The sequence below is a fragment of the Rissa tridactyla genome, chromosome 4, assembly GCF_028500815.1.
Source record: "Rissa tridactyla isolate bRisTri1 chromosome 4, bRisTri1.patW.cur.20221130, whole genome shotgun sequence".
NCBI classification, from domain to species: domain Eukaryota; kingdom Metazoa; phylum Chordata; class Aves; order Charadriiformes; family Laridae; genus Rissa; species Rissa tridactyla.
The window spans coordinates 31,634,762-31,650,127 of record NC_071469.1 but is presented as its reverse complement, the minus strand read 5'-3'; the positions used below and the strand labels follow the sequence as shown (position 1 = coordinate 31,650,127).

At 40.6% G+C, this 15,366-nt stretch overlaps 1 protein-coding gene across 3 annotated transcripts in view; it reads left to right on the top strand.

Moving 5' to 3' along the window:
• The window catches only part of PRORP (protein only RNase P catalytic subunit), a 54,537-nt gene that overhangs the window by 36,845 nt on the left and 2,326 nt on the right, over positions 1-15,366 (top strand). For all 3 annotated transcript variants that reach the window (XM_054197809.1, XM_054197810.1, XM_054197808.1), the window contains exon 6: positions 13,767-13,915. In XM_054197809.1, the coding sequence (XP_054053784.1) occupies positions 13,767-13,915 (149 nt within the window). The remainder of the gene's footprint in view (positions 1-13,766; positions 13,916-15,366) is intronic.

Sequence of the window (15,366 nt, the reverse complement as noted above, 5' to 3'; positions counted from 1 at the left end):
GCTCAAGAAGGACAGGGAACTGCTGGAGAGGGTGCAGTAGAGAGCTACCAAGATGATGAGGGGACTCGAACCCCTCTCTTATGAAGAAAGGCTGAGGGATTTGGGTCTCTTCAGCCTGGAAAAAAGACGACTGAGGGGGGACCTTATCAACACTTATAAACACTTAAAGGGTGGGTGTCAGGAGGATGGGGCCAGGCTCTTTTCAGTGGTGCCCGGGGACAGGACAAGAGGTAACAGGCACAGACTTGAGCATAGGAAGTTCCACCTAAACATGAGGAGGAACTTCTTTACTTTGAGGGTGGCAGAGCACTGGAACAGGCTGCCCAGAGAGGTGGTGGAGTCTCCGTCTCTGGAGACATTTAAAACCCGCCTGGACGCGTCTCTGTGCAACCTGCTGTAGGTGACCCTGCTGTGGCAGGGGGGTTGGACTGGATGATCTCCAGAGGTCCCTTCCAACCCTATGATTCTATGATTCTCATAGTTCTATGTGGAAACATGCATTGATGTTATAATGAATCAGGTGAGTCAGAAGCTAAACAGGTTGTCAAAGTTATGTAAACATAATATACTCTCTTTTCCAACAAATTTTATGAAGTACTGATGCTTCTAATTTTTTCCAATCATTTCTACCATTCCAGCTGCTGCATTGTCCTGTCCTTGCATAATGTTTCCTGTAGTGACTGTTAAAACTGGACCTGTGCTTCTGTCATATTGACGATACCAACTTACCTTTTACGTAAATCTTGAAATATTATGCTTATGTCTGTCCTCATCATTGTCCAGCATTCGTCCTTTTATCTGCTCACTTCTATGAAAGGAGACAGTGAGTTGGTAGTAATATTTCTTCTGCCTCTAATATTTTGAATCTTTTTGAGTCTTGAGCTTTTAAGGAGTCGTGTTGACGTGGTTCCATGATCAAGCTGTGTGCATTGTGTGCCATAAGCTCTCTAACAGAAGTTAAAAGCCAGTTCAGTTCCAGTGGTTCTGTGGAGTTGTTCCTGACTTACGTGGTATACCAGTGTGGGAAGATCAACCTTGCTGATGCCTTCTCTCTTTGTTTATTTCCTATTTGTGTGATATTTGGGTAAACTAGGTAGTGCTTACACTATATACTGGAAAAAAAAAAGAAAGTAGAAGTATGATGCAGGTGCTTGTTAGAGCTGTGGTTCATTGGAATTTGAGCTTCTACATTCAGTGCACATTTGAGGAATGCACAGTGGAAGATAGGTATTCCTTGGATACTACCTGTACTACTAACTGATTGACTGATAGGAATTTTCTTCCACCACAGCCGTGAGCTGCCACACATTTGAGTAAATAAGATGAAGTAGTAGTAAGAGGGTTGCAAGCAGGTAGTCATAGAGCAGAACTAGTCAGTCTTAATGATACTGATTTACCCAGCTCCTTATTGGGAGTAGTTATCTTGGGCTTGTCTAATGTTAATGTTGCTACACTGCTTTCTGCATCTGAAGTCATTTACATGATATCCCCATTGCACTGTACTGTTTAAATTCATTTATGTACGATGGCCCTAAGTCTCCATAGTTAAAGGAAGTGGCTTAAATAAAAGAATTGGAGGCTTTTGACATTTTCACTTCTCATTGATAGGTATATGTCTTCATACTTTCATACCTTGCAGAGTGAAAAGCTCTAACTTTCCATTGAATGGGCATCCCCAAATGGGCTTTCAGAAATGTGAATGCTATAGGTTAGGGATTTCTTTTGTCTCATCCCACTCACTCTCATTTCCACAAGCCCGTTCACTCTGCCAGCCTAGATAACATAACCAGTAATATGACACAGAGTTTTAACCCTTAGCTATCTGATAAATTTGGTAAACAAAATACTTCTGAAACTATAGCTCTCTTTTGCACTTGAGCACGGCTGTTGGGTCCTGGGTGCTCTAGGAGTTATTAGGTGGGCATCTGCATTCTTCCATGGAGATGGACAAAGGAATTCCTCAAATGTGATGGCTGGTATAATCTTATACAGATACCTGGAAACCACAATGCTGAGTCCCCAAACCAAAATTTGCTTAAAAAAGATAGATCCTTGTATGAAATAGGGAGTGGGTGGTTCTTATTTGGCTTCTGTTGTCCGAGCCATTCTGGTGGTCATATTTTCATGTTCTCAAGCTTCTTTCTCTTGACAACAGGGGCAAAAAATGACTAACTAGACAAAGATTTTCATATAACCAGTTGTTCCAGGAGGTGGAGCTTTCAGACAAATGCCAAATATCACCCATAATTAATTTGTAGGAGCTGACAATATTATCTGTTTGTCAAATTGCTGTATCTTATCTCCTGAGTTCAAGAAAAATACTTTAGACAGTTGTCTGCCAAGTGTCCAGCTATTGAGTATTGCAGGCTGTTATCAATAAACTTATACTAAAAGCATTGAAGTAAATTAGATCTTGTGGATTGTAGCTATTGTGGGGGGCTTTTAGACCTTCACTGCCTAGGATCTCCAGGCATAGGTATCGCCTGCAGCGTTACTAGTAGTAAAATGTCATGAGTCTGCAGTGATGTGCAATCAAAGTTAATGACTGTATTACGAAAAATAATGCTGACCCATAGTTTACATTCACTTGTGATATACTCTGCATCAGATGTTTGCTGGTTTTACAGGAATGATATGTTACTTACCAGGGTGTGCAGCCTTGATCTGAATGAGACAGTTGAACCTCTGCCTCATAGGACTGGCAGTGCAAGGTGTACTGGTCTGTATGAAAGTCCCCAAGGTTTCTCCAGCCTGTTAAATGCCAGTTATGCTCTTACTAGTATTAAACAGATTCCTTCCTTGGTCCCGCCTTGCTGAAAGCCTTGGTGCATGGTCTACCCGGGGTAGGTGGGCCTGACTGAGCACACAGCTGCTCCTCCACCTCAGACCTTGGTGCTTTAGTTTGCTTATGCTGATTTGTGTCCTGTTGAAGAAGAGCATTATATATGTTCTCTTTCATATCAAACAAATTTTTCATCTTTCTGACCTTTAAAGAGAAATCACCACTCACTTGAGCAGTGTTGGTTAATGTATTTATTTGTGTTAAGAACTGTAAAATTGTTCTTATTGGAACAATTGTTTTTGAAGATAACCTCTTTATCTCTGAATAGTAATCCGTATCAGGCAACTGGAAAATAGTACTAATGAGAAACAGAAGAAAAGCAGTGTGAAAATTGTGTTAGAAATATTTGCTGCATGTTGTAGTCCAGTTCTTTTTTTTGACTGCAAGCAATCAATTTACTGATGTGCTTCCTTGGTTATCGTGTCATTCTACCTGGACGATAGGCCTGTTGACCCGTGAGTGTAGAAACAGTCTTTATTTTAAAGTTTTTGTGGAACTACCAAGGTTATTAAAACATAGGATGTTGCTGCAGAAGCATAGGTTTAATGTACCTTGAACAGCCTTCTGTAAGGGTGATCTCCCCAGCTGCTGCGGCAGCTTTCCTCAAAGAATAAAAGTACCGACTGGGACTTTTTGAACCACAGATGGGAGAGGGGGAAAACACTTAACATCAGACTAGGTCAGTGACGCTGTGCCGACATCTGCACAGGACAGCGGTGAGGGCTAAAATACGGGTATCTTTTAAACTGACGGTTTCAGTTTTACAAAGCTGATTTCAGTCCTGCACCAAGTTATTTCCTATCTATGGAAAGGATCAGTCAAGCTTGTGCTTTCATTTTCATAACACCCCATCACCACCGCCACCACCACCAGACAGAGATCCTGCTCACATTGTGCATTTTCAGTACTTCAGTATAACTTCTGACCCACACTGTGAAAATCATAAGACTGGCACAGCTGCATTTAGGTCTCAACTGTTCCTTTCTAATAGCTAGCTTTTTACATTTTTTCTAAAATGAGACATGATAAGAGAAACTCTCTTATGGCCTTAAGTTGTTGTATATAGCTGCTGTAACAGTAGTAGAAATGTGAGAGAACCAACACAATGGCAATGGTTGGATTTACAGTGAAAGATGTCAGACCCCTGAAGCTGTGACTTCAGCTGGGACTATTATTCTATTTACAGTCAGTGGCTCTGATAGGTAAAGTTTCACTTCTGGAGCCTATAAAAAAATAAGTAAAACCTCATACCTTTTAATTTTTATGTAACTTGCTTCCTTACAAAAATAAAGATGATATAAATAGTACTTGGTGCAATGAAGCAATGTGTAGTGATCAGTAAGAAAATGCTGTTGAAGAAACAGCAGTGCAGGCAGAAAGAATTCAAGGATGAGAACAAAGGATAGTATTGATATGTGGAAATGCACAGGTAACACTTCATGTCCTTTCAGCTTTTATATATTTATTTTCCTACTCTAGGATAATCACAGATAGACAGAATCACCTAGCTCATCTCCTTGGTGTGGAGGGTTGATACTGGTAATTCTTTTTAATACTTTGCAAATCTCCAGTTTTTGGTACAAAACAGTAAGTGCTCAGGAGAGGTCTGGATAAAAAACCTCCATGTAAGATGCCTCATACGTATTGCAAGATCTTGGTATTCATTCTTTGTTGCAAGAAAGAAGATGAGTAAGAGGAGAGATAAAAGCATAAAATAGTATAAGCTACTTAGAAAAAATATCTCAGAGAAGATCAGAAAAAGAGAAATATCTTTGTCCTTCTATGACTCAAGAGAGGAGGACATGCAGAAAATCCAAATTCATGAAAGGAAACATTTTACTGCCAGTCCATAATTAAAATACAAAACTTAGAGCCGCTGGGACTAGGCTATATTTAATTGTGGATCGAACATTTCCCAGTTGCTGCTTTATCAAAATGCTACTTTGGATTTCAGATTCACCCATTCTCTTCCATCTTTATGCCTACTTCATAATTGCTGAGCCAACATCAAAGGGTCTGCTTGCATGTTTAAACCAACATTACATTTTTTGTAAGCGATTGGGAAAGCAATTGGTATTGTAGCTGTTTAACAAAACTTTTGGATTGAGAAACTTGACTGGCACTGCAGTGACTTACAAAATTCAACTTCCAAAAGTGCTGTTATGCAACTGAAGAATGTTTGTTTGCCCACATATTTCTTTAATTGTTGTAAGAGTCAGAAAAAAATGCCTGTATTTCTCTTTTGCAATTTATACTATAAAAATCAGCAATTCCCCAACCATCCATCTCTTCTTTAGCCATCATTTCCGGAGTTCTTGGCATTGTTCATTTAATAACGTGCTATGCTAACTATAGTCAGTACCCATTTTTCTTTCTTTTATTCATGGTTGACCTTTATTCATCTAAAGATCATGATGATGAAAATACTACCATTCAAAAGGAGAGACATTCAAAAAGTGTGAGCAAGAATGGTCACACTAAAAAGTTTGTCAGGTGTAAGGTCTGACAAAGTGGCTGAGATCTTTTAAAAGTAACAATCCATTCTGAAAAAACAGACTCTAAAAACCTAGTGTCTATTCCACCTGATGATCCTGCGCCTGCCTCTCCAAACTTCATGTCATACACATGATTTAAATTCTGTGTAGTAAGTTGTGTGTCTATTTGTTCAGTCCTTGCACGCATCCTGCCTTGATTCTGTTAATTCTGCTAGGAAATACTGCTTCACTATCCATCAAATCACTACTTGTCATGCCTTTTGGGAATAAGACAGGGCAGGATATGACTCTAATTAGATTATATATTAGAAGATATCTATTTCAAAACCTTTTTTTTTTCTTACATGCCTCTCTGATGGAAAGGATAGAGACCTATCCCTGTCTTCATATTGCATAGGAGAAATTCACAGAATCACAGAATCGTAGGGGTTGGAAGGGACCTTTGGAGATCATCTAGTCCAATACCCCTGCCAGAGCAGGGTCACCTAGAGCAGGTTGGACAGGAACGCATCCAGGCGGGTTTTGAATGTCCCATAGACAGAGACTCCACAACCTCTCTGGGCAGCCTGTTCCAGTACCCTGTCACCCTCAAAATAAAGGAGTTTTTCCATTCAAGACGGAATTTCCTGTGTTCCAGTTTGTGCCTGTTGCCCCTTGTCCTGTCGCTGGGCACCACTGAAAAGAGTCTGGCCCCATCCTCTTGACACCCACCCTTTAGATAATTATAAGCATAGATGAGATCCCCTGTCAGTCTTCTCCAGGCTAAACAGCCCCAGGTCTCTCAGCCTTTCCTCATAAGAGAGATGCTTCAGTCCCTTGATCATCTTTGTAGCATTCCCTGCCGGACTCTCTCCAGTAGTTCCTTGTCTTTCTTGTACTGGGGAGCCCAGAACTGGACACAGTACTCCAGATGTGGCCTCACCAGGGCAGAGTAGAGAGGGAGGATGACCTCCCTCAGCCTGCTGGCCACGCTCTTGTTAATGCAGCCCAGGAGACCACTGGCCTTCGTGGCCACAAGGGCACATTGCTGGCTCATGGAAAATCATAGCATGCATTCGTACCAGTCTTTCCAAACCTAAAGTTAATTTACACAGGTTTGGTTTGTATTGTGCTGTTCTCTAAGCTGGTTAGTAGAATAAAAAATATGGGTGGCTCTTCAAGCTTGTTTGATATTGGAAATTTTACCTATTGTTTATAATATAGCAGGATATAATGTCAGAGCCTAATTGCACATGTATTACTTCCACATTCAGAAATGTTCCAGAGATTATTTTGAGCAGGTTCCACCTTCAGTTGAAATGAAGTAGAGTTGTAATTAAAGATATCTCTGTTACTGGCATAATAGCCAGGGTACCATGAGTACAGGAAAATACAAATTATGCTGTTGCTTCGGTGCCTGAGCTGAGTCTGTTTACAGTTACTCTGCTTTACTCTCCCCACAACCCGAAATTCAAGAGGGCTTGTTTGCTTGGACACAGCCCATGGGGTATCTTTGTAGTCAGTTTTGACCTGGAAGTAATGTGTCTACATTCATCCAGTGCTGCACTTGAGCCAAGTCCTCCAGTCAGTGGGAACGCTGGACTGTGCACGGGCACCGAGTGTCTTAGTACACAGTCAGTTTGGACCTGGCTGCAAAAGCATCCCCAAGATGCCTCTGAATACAAACTTACTCTGCAAGCAGCAGAGCTATATTTAGTCATCACCTCATCTGAGCAAACTGAGGGTACCGTACCATCCTCAATATATATTTAATCAACTTGGGTATCTTTGGTTCCATAGTTTAGTTTTCCTGCTCAATCAAGAATCTGCCTTTGATTAATAGAGTTGACTCTGAAGTCAAGAGCTGACTCTGAAGTCAAGAGAAAAAGCTGGCATCTAAAAATGAACTGCAGATTTTAATGAATTGTGATAGGGAGTTAAGACATATCTCTAGTGAATGCATCAAAAGAGGAAAAGTCAATTCTCAGTGTGAAGTCAATGTAGGCAGGTTAAAACATGTTAAACATTGTGTGATTGCTGTCATTGATGTGCGAAGTGCTGCCACTGGTAGAGTTTTGCATGATGATGCGTGTGTTGCATCAGTCTGAATAGTCCTACTGCAACACAGGATACAAATATTCCAAACAATATCGTTGCTGCAGTATTGCAGAGATCCCCAGCGTCATAAGGGATAATTCCCAGGGGTTAGCTGTTGGCTGTCTCAACAGCATAAAGTAAACCAGGCTGATTAAGCTTAGTGACTGGTACTTACTCATCTATTACTGCTTTCCCTTCTAAGTAACTACCCCCTTGGTAGTCAGGGGCTGATAATCTGTAAGGGATCAAGAAATGTGTGTGCTGCCCCTGCATTCGAGTAAAGAGGACTTTGCGACTGATTTACACTGTGTCATCAGTAATAATGTAGAGAATACAGGAAGCAGCTTCCATTGTGTTTGGTGCTGTGATAATGGTATTGAATCTGCTTTAATGAAATTGCCAGGCTCAGTGAGAAAGTCCAGCCTTTCTTGCAAGCAGCACCCTTGCCTTCCCTGGGGAACTGGCCGTGCCGTGGGAAAAAACTCCCTCTTCCCATTGTGTCTCTCTCTCTCTCTCCTGTGTGTGGTACTAAAGTACAGATTTTTTTTTAGCTTCTTTGTCTACAATATGTAAAAAAGGCGCTAAAAATGATGAAACTGTAAGTCAGATAAATGTGCTGATGGTGGGAACTGACTAACCTCTGGAGAGAATGCTCCTGTGCAGCCCCACCTGACAGTGCATTATGGCAGCTCTGTGCCTGTGGTCAGCGTTGGGGTTTCCTCTGCAGTTTTCACAGCTACAGCATTGGGTGGGAAGTCGCACCAACAACAGGTAAAAATAAAAATAACAGAGAAGTTTGTTGCTGTTATTAGCAGATATCTGATTGTAGGTGTGTTTTGCTTTTAAATGGCAATTAGTGAAACCGAATGTTTATAAAATGGCAAACATGACTTATTAACAGCAATTTAAACTTTTGGGGTGATGACTTCTTCATGCAATACCTGTACACAGGTGAGCCACTTTTTGCTGAATCACTGGACAGTGTGCCTCCCAGCAGCAGCATTTACGGGTTTCCCATCTGATAAGTGGGAAATCACCAGTAGCGTCCAAGGAGAAAGGCTGTCCCGCAGCAAGCTAACCTTTGAAACTGGGACACGTGGCACAGCGTGATCTAGTGATCAGAACGGGTGACTGGCCCTGAAGCCTTAGGAAATCTGTATCCTGCTCTGCTCATAGTTCCTTGTATGAGGTAGAGTAATTAATCTCTCTTCCTTGTGCTCCATTATGCACTTGTGTAAAATGGAGATGTAATTATGCATTTACTTCATAAGGCTGTTGTGAAATTTGAAGAATGAGGATTAATCTTGCAATGTGACAAGGATTCCCTGCTCTCCCAGCTTAACTCCAATGTTTGATCCACATTAAATTGTGCAGAATTGTCAATGTAGGTCACTGCAAAATTATTTCCAGGAATTTGTATAGGAAAATTATCTTCTGATGGCAAACTGTTAATATTTATTCTTAGTGGAAAAGTGGTTCTTTTAAGGTATAATTCACTGCTTTTTTAAACTTAAAGATACCAGTTACAGCATCTTTGGTTGCTTTATTTCATGTTGGTAAAGCTCAAGCTTTTGTTACATGATATAAGGAGTTCAGCATCAGCATGATCCTTTGCAGTATGCATTCTCTGTCCTACTGCTCTGCCTCCCCACCTCTTTTCACTCTGGCTCCTCTGATCCACATGTTCCTGCCCTGGTGTCTGATCTGCTTGACAACATGGCCCAACAAATAGATTATATCAGCAACACAGAAAAAAAAAAAAAAAGAAAAAAAAAAAAGGTGCCTTGTGATATGAGGGCAGGAGCTTGGTGGTGGAAGGGAAATTCCATAAAATGGCATAGCTGCGGAAACAAAAAAGAACTCATTTACGTGTGGGGAAATAGCTCATATCTCTGGGACTGTCCCAAGGAAAGATAAATGTATACACTCAGCCAAAGTATTGTACAAGTGTGCTAGTTTTTCACTGATTCACAGATTAGGGTGCAGAAATCAGAGTTAGGACATGCACACTAGATACATACATCCATTTAATTATGGATGATTTTTGATAATTTAAAAAAAAACATAGAAAAATTATTATCAGTGTGCTTAGAAGAACCACATTCGGAGGTACTCGATACGTTTGCGAACAGCTGGTCTTGACTCTTCCATCCGTGTGTCGTTTCATACTTCTTTGTGGTTGCACCCTGGCTCCATCAGAGTCATTTGCTAAAGTGCTGTGAACACAAAATTCTTTGCATTGTAAGTAAAATTTTAAGGTTTAAGAGAAGCTTGAGAAAGATCTAATTAAACAAGGACTGGGGCAGCACAGGAATCATTTAAATGTAACTGATAAATGATGAAGGGGATTGCAAGCAGAACGTATTCAGCAGGTGCTTGTGAGCATGGGCTTCTTGGGGAAGGATCTAGTGATCTTGACAGTTGATTAAAATATCTGTGTAGTTCATAAAGAAACATGGATCCTGATGTGCCCTGTCAGAGGAAAAGAAAATGAGGGCAATGAGAGTTATCTATATAATCCAGTAGTAATTCTAGTGTCTGGCGTGGCCAGTGATTTGTGCAGAACAGCAGCGATTCACTCCTTGCCACTCAGCCTCAGCCGCATCTTGCCACATGAACTGAAGCAGCCAGTCTGACCATGCTTATTGTCCCTTCTCTGCAGAATGGCATCTTGTAATTCCTGTTTTCAGAGAAAATGTGTTTTTATATGCTCTGCTGTCCAATTTTCAAAGATGCTAATATTAATAAAAGGTCATTCTTTCACTAATTTTGTAATACTCATTCTCAAGAAAAGGAGTAGCAAGGGAATGTGTGTGTTGTGTATTTTTTAATGGTTTCCACAGATGGCCTTTTGAACAGATAATCCAATTTAGCATCTGATATTTGCTTCATGAATTATGTGGGAATATTCAAAGGATGCATCTACACAGAGCTTGTTGCATTAGCATACTTGCATTGTGTAGTGGCACATAAAAACAATTTTTAGATAACTTTTGGAAATACTAGATTAATAAAATACTTGTGTCTTTTTAAGTGGGAGATCACTACTGCTGGTTTTTTTTTGTTAACAGTATTATGTTCAGTTTCCTCTATGACTAAAACAAGTGTTACTGTGTGTCTCACGCCTTCCTTTCTCAAGAAGCAGCCAGGCGTGGGAGGAGACACACTTAGGAAACCCCCCGCATAAGTTCTGTGACTCCCTGTAGACCACCCCTGTTAAACACCTAAGCCTAAAATGAGCAAAAATGCTCCTTAGTAAAGTTGCATCAGGCAAGGGGGTATGCAGAACAAAATTATTATTATCTTGCCAAAACAAAAATAATTTCTATCTTTTTTGTTTTAGTTGTGTAAGTAAATGTTAATCTTTGTGGTAAGTAGAGGAGGGAGAGTGTGCTGTTATGCAAGCAGGAGATTCCCGTTAATTTTACTATGGTTTAAGCCTGTTTTGAGCTTTTCCATTGCAAAACTATAGCTAATTTATACTAACCTCTCACTTTTTTTCCCAGAAGCACTTCATACTAGAGAACCTCATATGCTAATAATATGTAGGAGAAGAAAGTCCATATGACTTAACAGATACAAAGTGCCACTAGTTATAACCTTCAGAAAGAAAGAATTAAGGGAAGTGGATCCAAGCCAGCGGAGTTTTTTATAAGCTTGGGAATAGCCCACATTGACCAATATGTATCTGGAAATCCACCTGCCTTTGTGTTGAACCACAAGGGTAATTAAAAGGTGTTTCCTTTTTTTTTACTGGGGGTAAACTCAAGCGGTTCAAGTACTGGCAATTCCTTATTGAAGATTGCAGTACCACTAGTGCAGCTATGTTCCCGAGACTCTTTTTGACTCATAGTCTGCTTTTAGGAGTTATTTCTTCTGTTGTCCCATCAGGATGCTCTTGCTGTCAAGTTTTTTATTTTAGACTTTGTGGAATCAGTTTCTGGAGTGTTCTTTGAAAAAATATTCAACATTTTTTTTCCAAATGACAAACCTTCCCTTAACATAGCAAAACGTTAGGTGAGAAAGTATTTTCATTTGGAATTTGTAAGGGGTTGCTTAAGTTACTCATGGTTGACATTTCTTCACTGTTGACTTCTCTACATGAAAACGTGTATCAATGTAGTAGGTACACTCCTAACTTTTATTAAGTTTAATGACTCAGCTTAACAAATTTAAATGCTTCTTTGGTATTTGTATCCAACTGTTTATAGGACTGGGTCAATGCATTAAAACTGGAAAATAAAAGTGACTGTAAGCAAGTAAAATTGATGAGCCAGTTTTTACTGTCCAGATGAGACATTCCAAAAAGAAATGTCAATGTTGAAAAACTGAACTTCAGTTTTTCAATTTTTAATAACCTCATAATTTAATAATCAAATAAATTATGTGACATAGACAAGTTATACTTATTAGTACTTAATATAGTTACTTTGAAAGCCTTCCAGTAACATGAAAATGGTGGCTTTTGTTTCTGTTTTTCAATTCTGTGTTCCAGTAAGAATTCTGAAACGTATCTCCAGAAATTCAGGGCATGTAATGGAGAGAATGCCATTTTTATTTTTACCTGCCATTTTATAGGCGGAAATTACTGCATCTGGCCTTTTCCCATTCACATTATGTCCTGTTTGTTTTAACCAGGGAAAAGTAGATTGTATGCATGTAAAGAAATAGCCAATGTCCAGTATGATCTCCTGGAAGCAGGAAATCAGTTCTGATAGGTACTGTTAGGCTCTTGTGCTTTGCGTTGGAGTACCGAGACCCTATGTCTCCATGAAAACAGAGCCTTCAGTCCCTCAATGTTGATAACAGCAGCAGGTCAACAGTTAAAATTAATGTAAAAAATCTCCTGGCCTCCTCTCTCAGATCCTCAGATCCAGATTTATGGCATAGTTGATTTGATCCACCGGCAGGTCCTTTGCTGAGAGGGGCAGTCCCACACTTCCTGCCCTCACCACCTCCAGCGATGTGTTCCCAGCAGTCTTTGACTCAGGTCTATCAGTTGTGTGGCTGCAAGCTCAAACCTGCAAAAAAAATGGGGTTTTTTGGATCAGTGAGCTCGTGGGTAGTTGTGACGTTGTTAGATCTGATGCAATAGAAGTAGTGGGAATGCGCAGCTCGAGAGAGGATGGAGTGGGACCACCCCTTTCCACTGCTACTGGCAGGTAGATCAAACTAAATGCATCTTAAACTTGTACCCGAGAGTTAGAAGAACAATTCTTTCTATCCCCTGAAACAAAAGATAATGATACCAAATAACAATAAGGATCACAAACAGGAAGGAAAGGAGGGGAAAGAGCAGAGAAAGGCAATTGGAGGTATTGCAAGGAGAAGCGATAACAGGGAAGAGGGAAGTAGCTAGAAAAGCAGGAAGAGGGATTAGGGAAAAATCAGGAGATTGTATATTGACAAATAGTGGCAGCAAATGCAGGTAAAAATGAGGAAACACCTTTCCCTGGAGGTCAAGCGAACTGTCCTTGGCCTTCAAAGGTGATGCTTCAGTCTCAAGAAACAGTTCTTCTCTCTTTCTGGGCAGAACTGAAAAGCCATTGCTTTGTGAGCAGTCCACAGTGATAACCTGGATGCTGAAAGCCAGAACCTTTGACCTCCGTGAGCTCTGTCTGGGTGAAGTGGGGAGGGAAAGCCGCAAGCACGAGTGCCTGTCCTGAGCAGCATTTATTGCGGAACAGGCACAGCCCTAAGAGACTGGTGAAAAGTCCCTCTAAGAGAAGCTGGCGTAGCAGTGAATTTGCCACCTCAGGATGTTGGTTCCTAAGTGGGAGGCTGGTCTGGATGCGGCTTTCGTAAACCCTCAGTCCTGAGGTCACAGGTTTCCTTTTACTGCTGCTTGCTTCTTCCCCCCAGGGCAGCCCAGATCACATGTACTTCTCGAATTTCGGCAGTAGGTGGGGCTGGAAAAGCAGGATGGTTTAGGTCTCGGTCCTCCTCTGATACCAACAAAGATTTTAGTGCTGAATCATATCCAAAAGTAGGTATTACTTAAATCCCAATGTGATTCAGTTCCCTCAGCTGACTCTGAATTTCTGAGATCTTCATACAACTCTTCCTGAGTTCATTCATGTCATTCAAGCTGCAAAAGTTGGGAAAGGTGTATAATGGCAGTGTATTTTCTGTGTGTTTCAGAGCAGCTTCCTACAATGAATTGCTTGTTGTTTTTTTTTCTTTGTCATTAGGGATTTAAATTAGTGATCTACCTAATTCTTATTGCAGTTAAGAACTGTGGGAAATTAGGGTATGCTAGAAGTCCCACTAGCTGAGACACAGATATGGAAGTGTTTCCTGTCGGTCTGTTTTTACAGCTAAGAAAATCTTTGGTTTTGCTTTGTTTTCTGCAGCTATTTGATGCTGTCAACTGCCTGGCAAAAGAGAATGCCCGGTTGCTTGTGCTGGGCCGCAAACACATGCTGATTAACTCTTCAAATTGGAAAAGAGAGGTTATGAAGGAGATGCAGAATAAGGCAGACTTCTTCTTTGCTGAAAATATGTAAGTTTAAGAAAATGGCTAAATGTAATGGAGATCAATACCTGATTTATGTGCATTTTAAATCAGCATAAACAGCTGTAGTTCTTAGTTCCATTAGTAGTATCTCCATCTCTGTCTGTGTGAAAGAGAAACATATCCCTTGCTATACTTGCTTCAAAAAACAATGCATATTAAAAGTTGCATTATGAAGAATTTCATCACTTAGAGTCATGTTGACATCTGTTTGGTTTGTTAGGATTTATAACTGTTAAAACCACTGCCAAGACCACAGTGGCCTGAACTTACAGAACACCTGATAGCATCAGTGTACAGTCACAGTCTGCTGTGTTAGCCCTGCACGGGGGGAGATGCCGTTCGTGCCTGGCCAGTATTTCTTGGTAGCCCAGGAATGTGGAGGGTCTGGAGTGCTAACTTCCTTGCTGCTCCCAGAGGAGAATATTTCTGTGAGTGGAAAGAGACCCTCTGCCTCTCTAATTTAAGAAGCATGACCCCCTTGCTCTTGCCCATTCAAGCCTGTCATTGTCCCTAAAGTGTGTACTTGCCTCCACCACAGTGTCCCCTCTCCTTGCCCTGCTTTTCTTATATAATGAGTCTCAGTTTCCCTTCAGTTCCAGCTCCACCTAGTCTTCATCTGAGTTGGGCACTGTTGATCCTTCACCTGTCTCTGCCGTTTCTTCTGTGATCCCAGTTCACAGAACTTCTGACCAAGTTCCTTGTCCCAACAGCTCGTCCAAGTCTTTTCTGTCTGGCGCCTTGTTTCAGATCTGTTCTTCATCCCCTCACCAGTTCTGGCTCTTGTTCTCTTTGCTGTTGAATCACATTGCTTTCTTTCCTGCTATCTGGCCACCAACAAAGGGGACTCTTACTGCAGGTTGGAAATGCTCGCTAATTTCCTGTCTCACCACTTAGTATTACAGTAATCCACAGCAATCAAAAAGTGGTTTCAACCAAAATTCTACTCAGGTCCTCCAGATATAGGGTATCTCATGCCCACTATAAATGTGTTTTAGAGATTTTTCCCTAAAATTTTCTCAGTTTAATAGCAGCTAATGTTGAATATATTTTCCAAATAATCACAGTACCTTTCAAAGTATATTTACCCATATAAAGACGAAGATTCACAGATTTGTGTGCCTATATTACATTATTATCAGTTGTGATGACTGATTGTATTCCAACAAAGTTTTAGGGGTACCCTTGTGAGTTTTAGCAGTTCTGTTCCACATAGCACTGTTAAGTTATGTGGCAAAAGATTGTATTGTTGTATTATCAGATTGTGATAGGAGGGAAGAATACTCGGTGTAGCATACAGTTATTTTTATTGCACCCAACTTTTGGTGCCCTGTGGTAAACAGAAGTTTTTTATTTTACCAGGGAAGTAGAGTAGCGATGAGAATTTTCAGTGCTGCTGATGAATAAATCTCAAATCAGCATTTGATTCATTTCCTGCA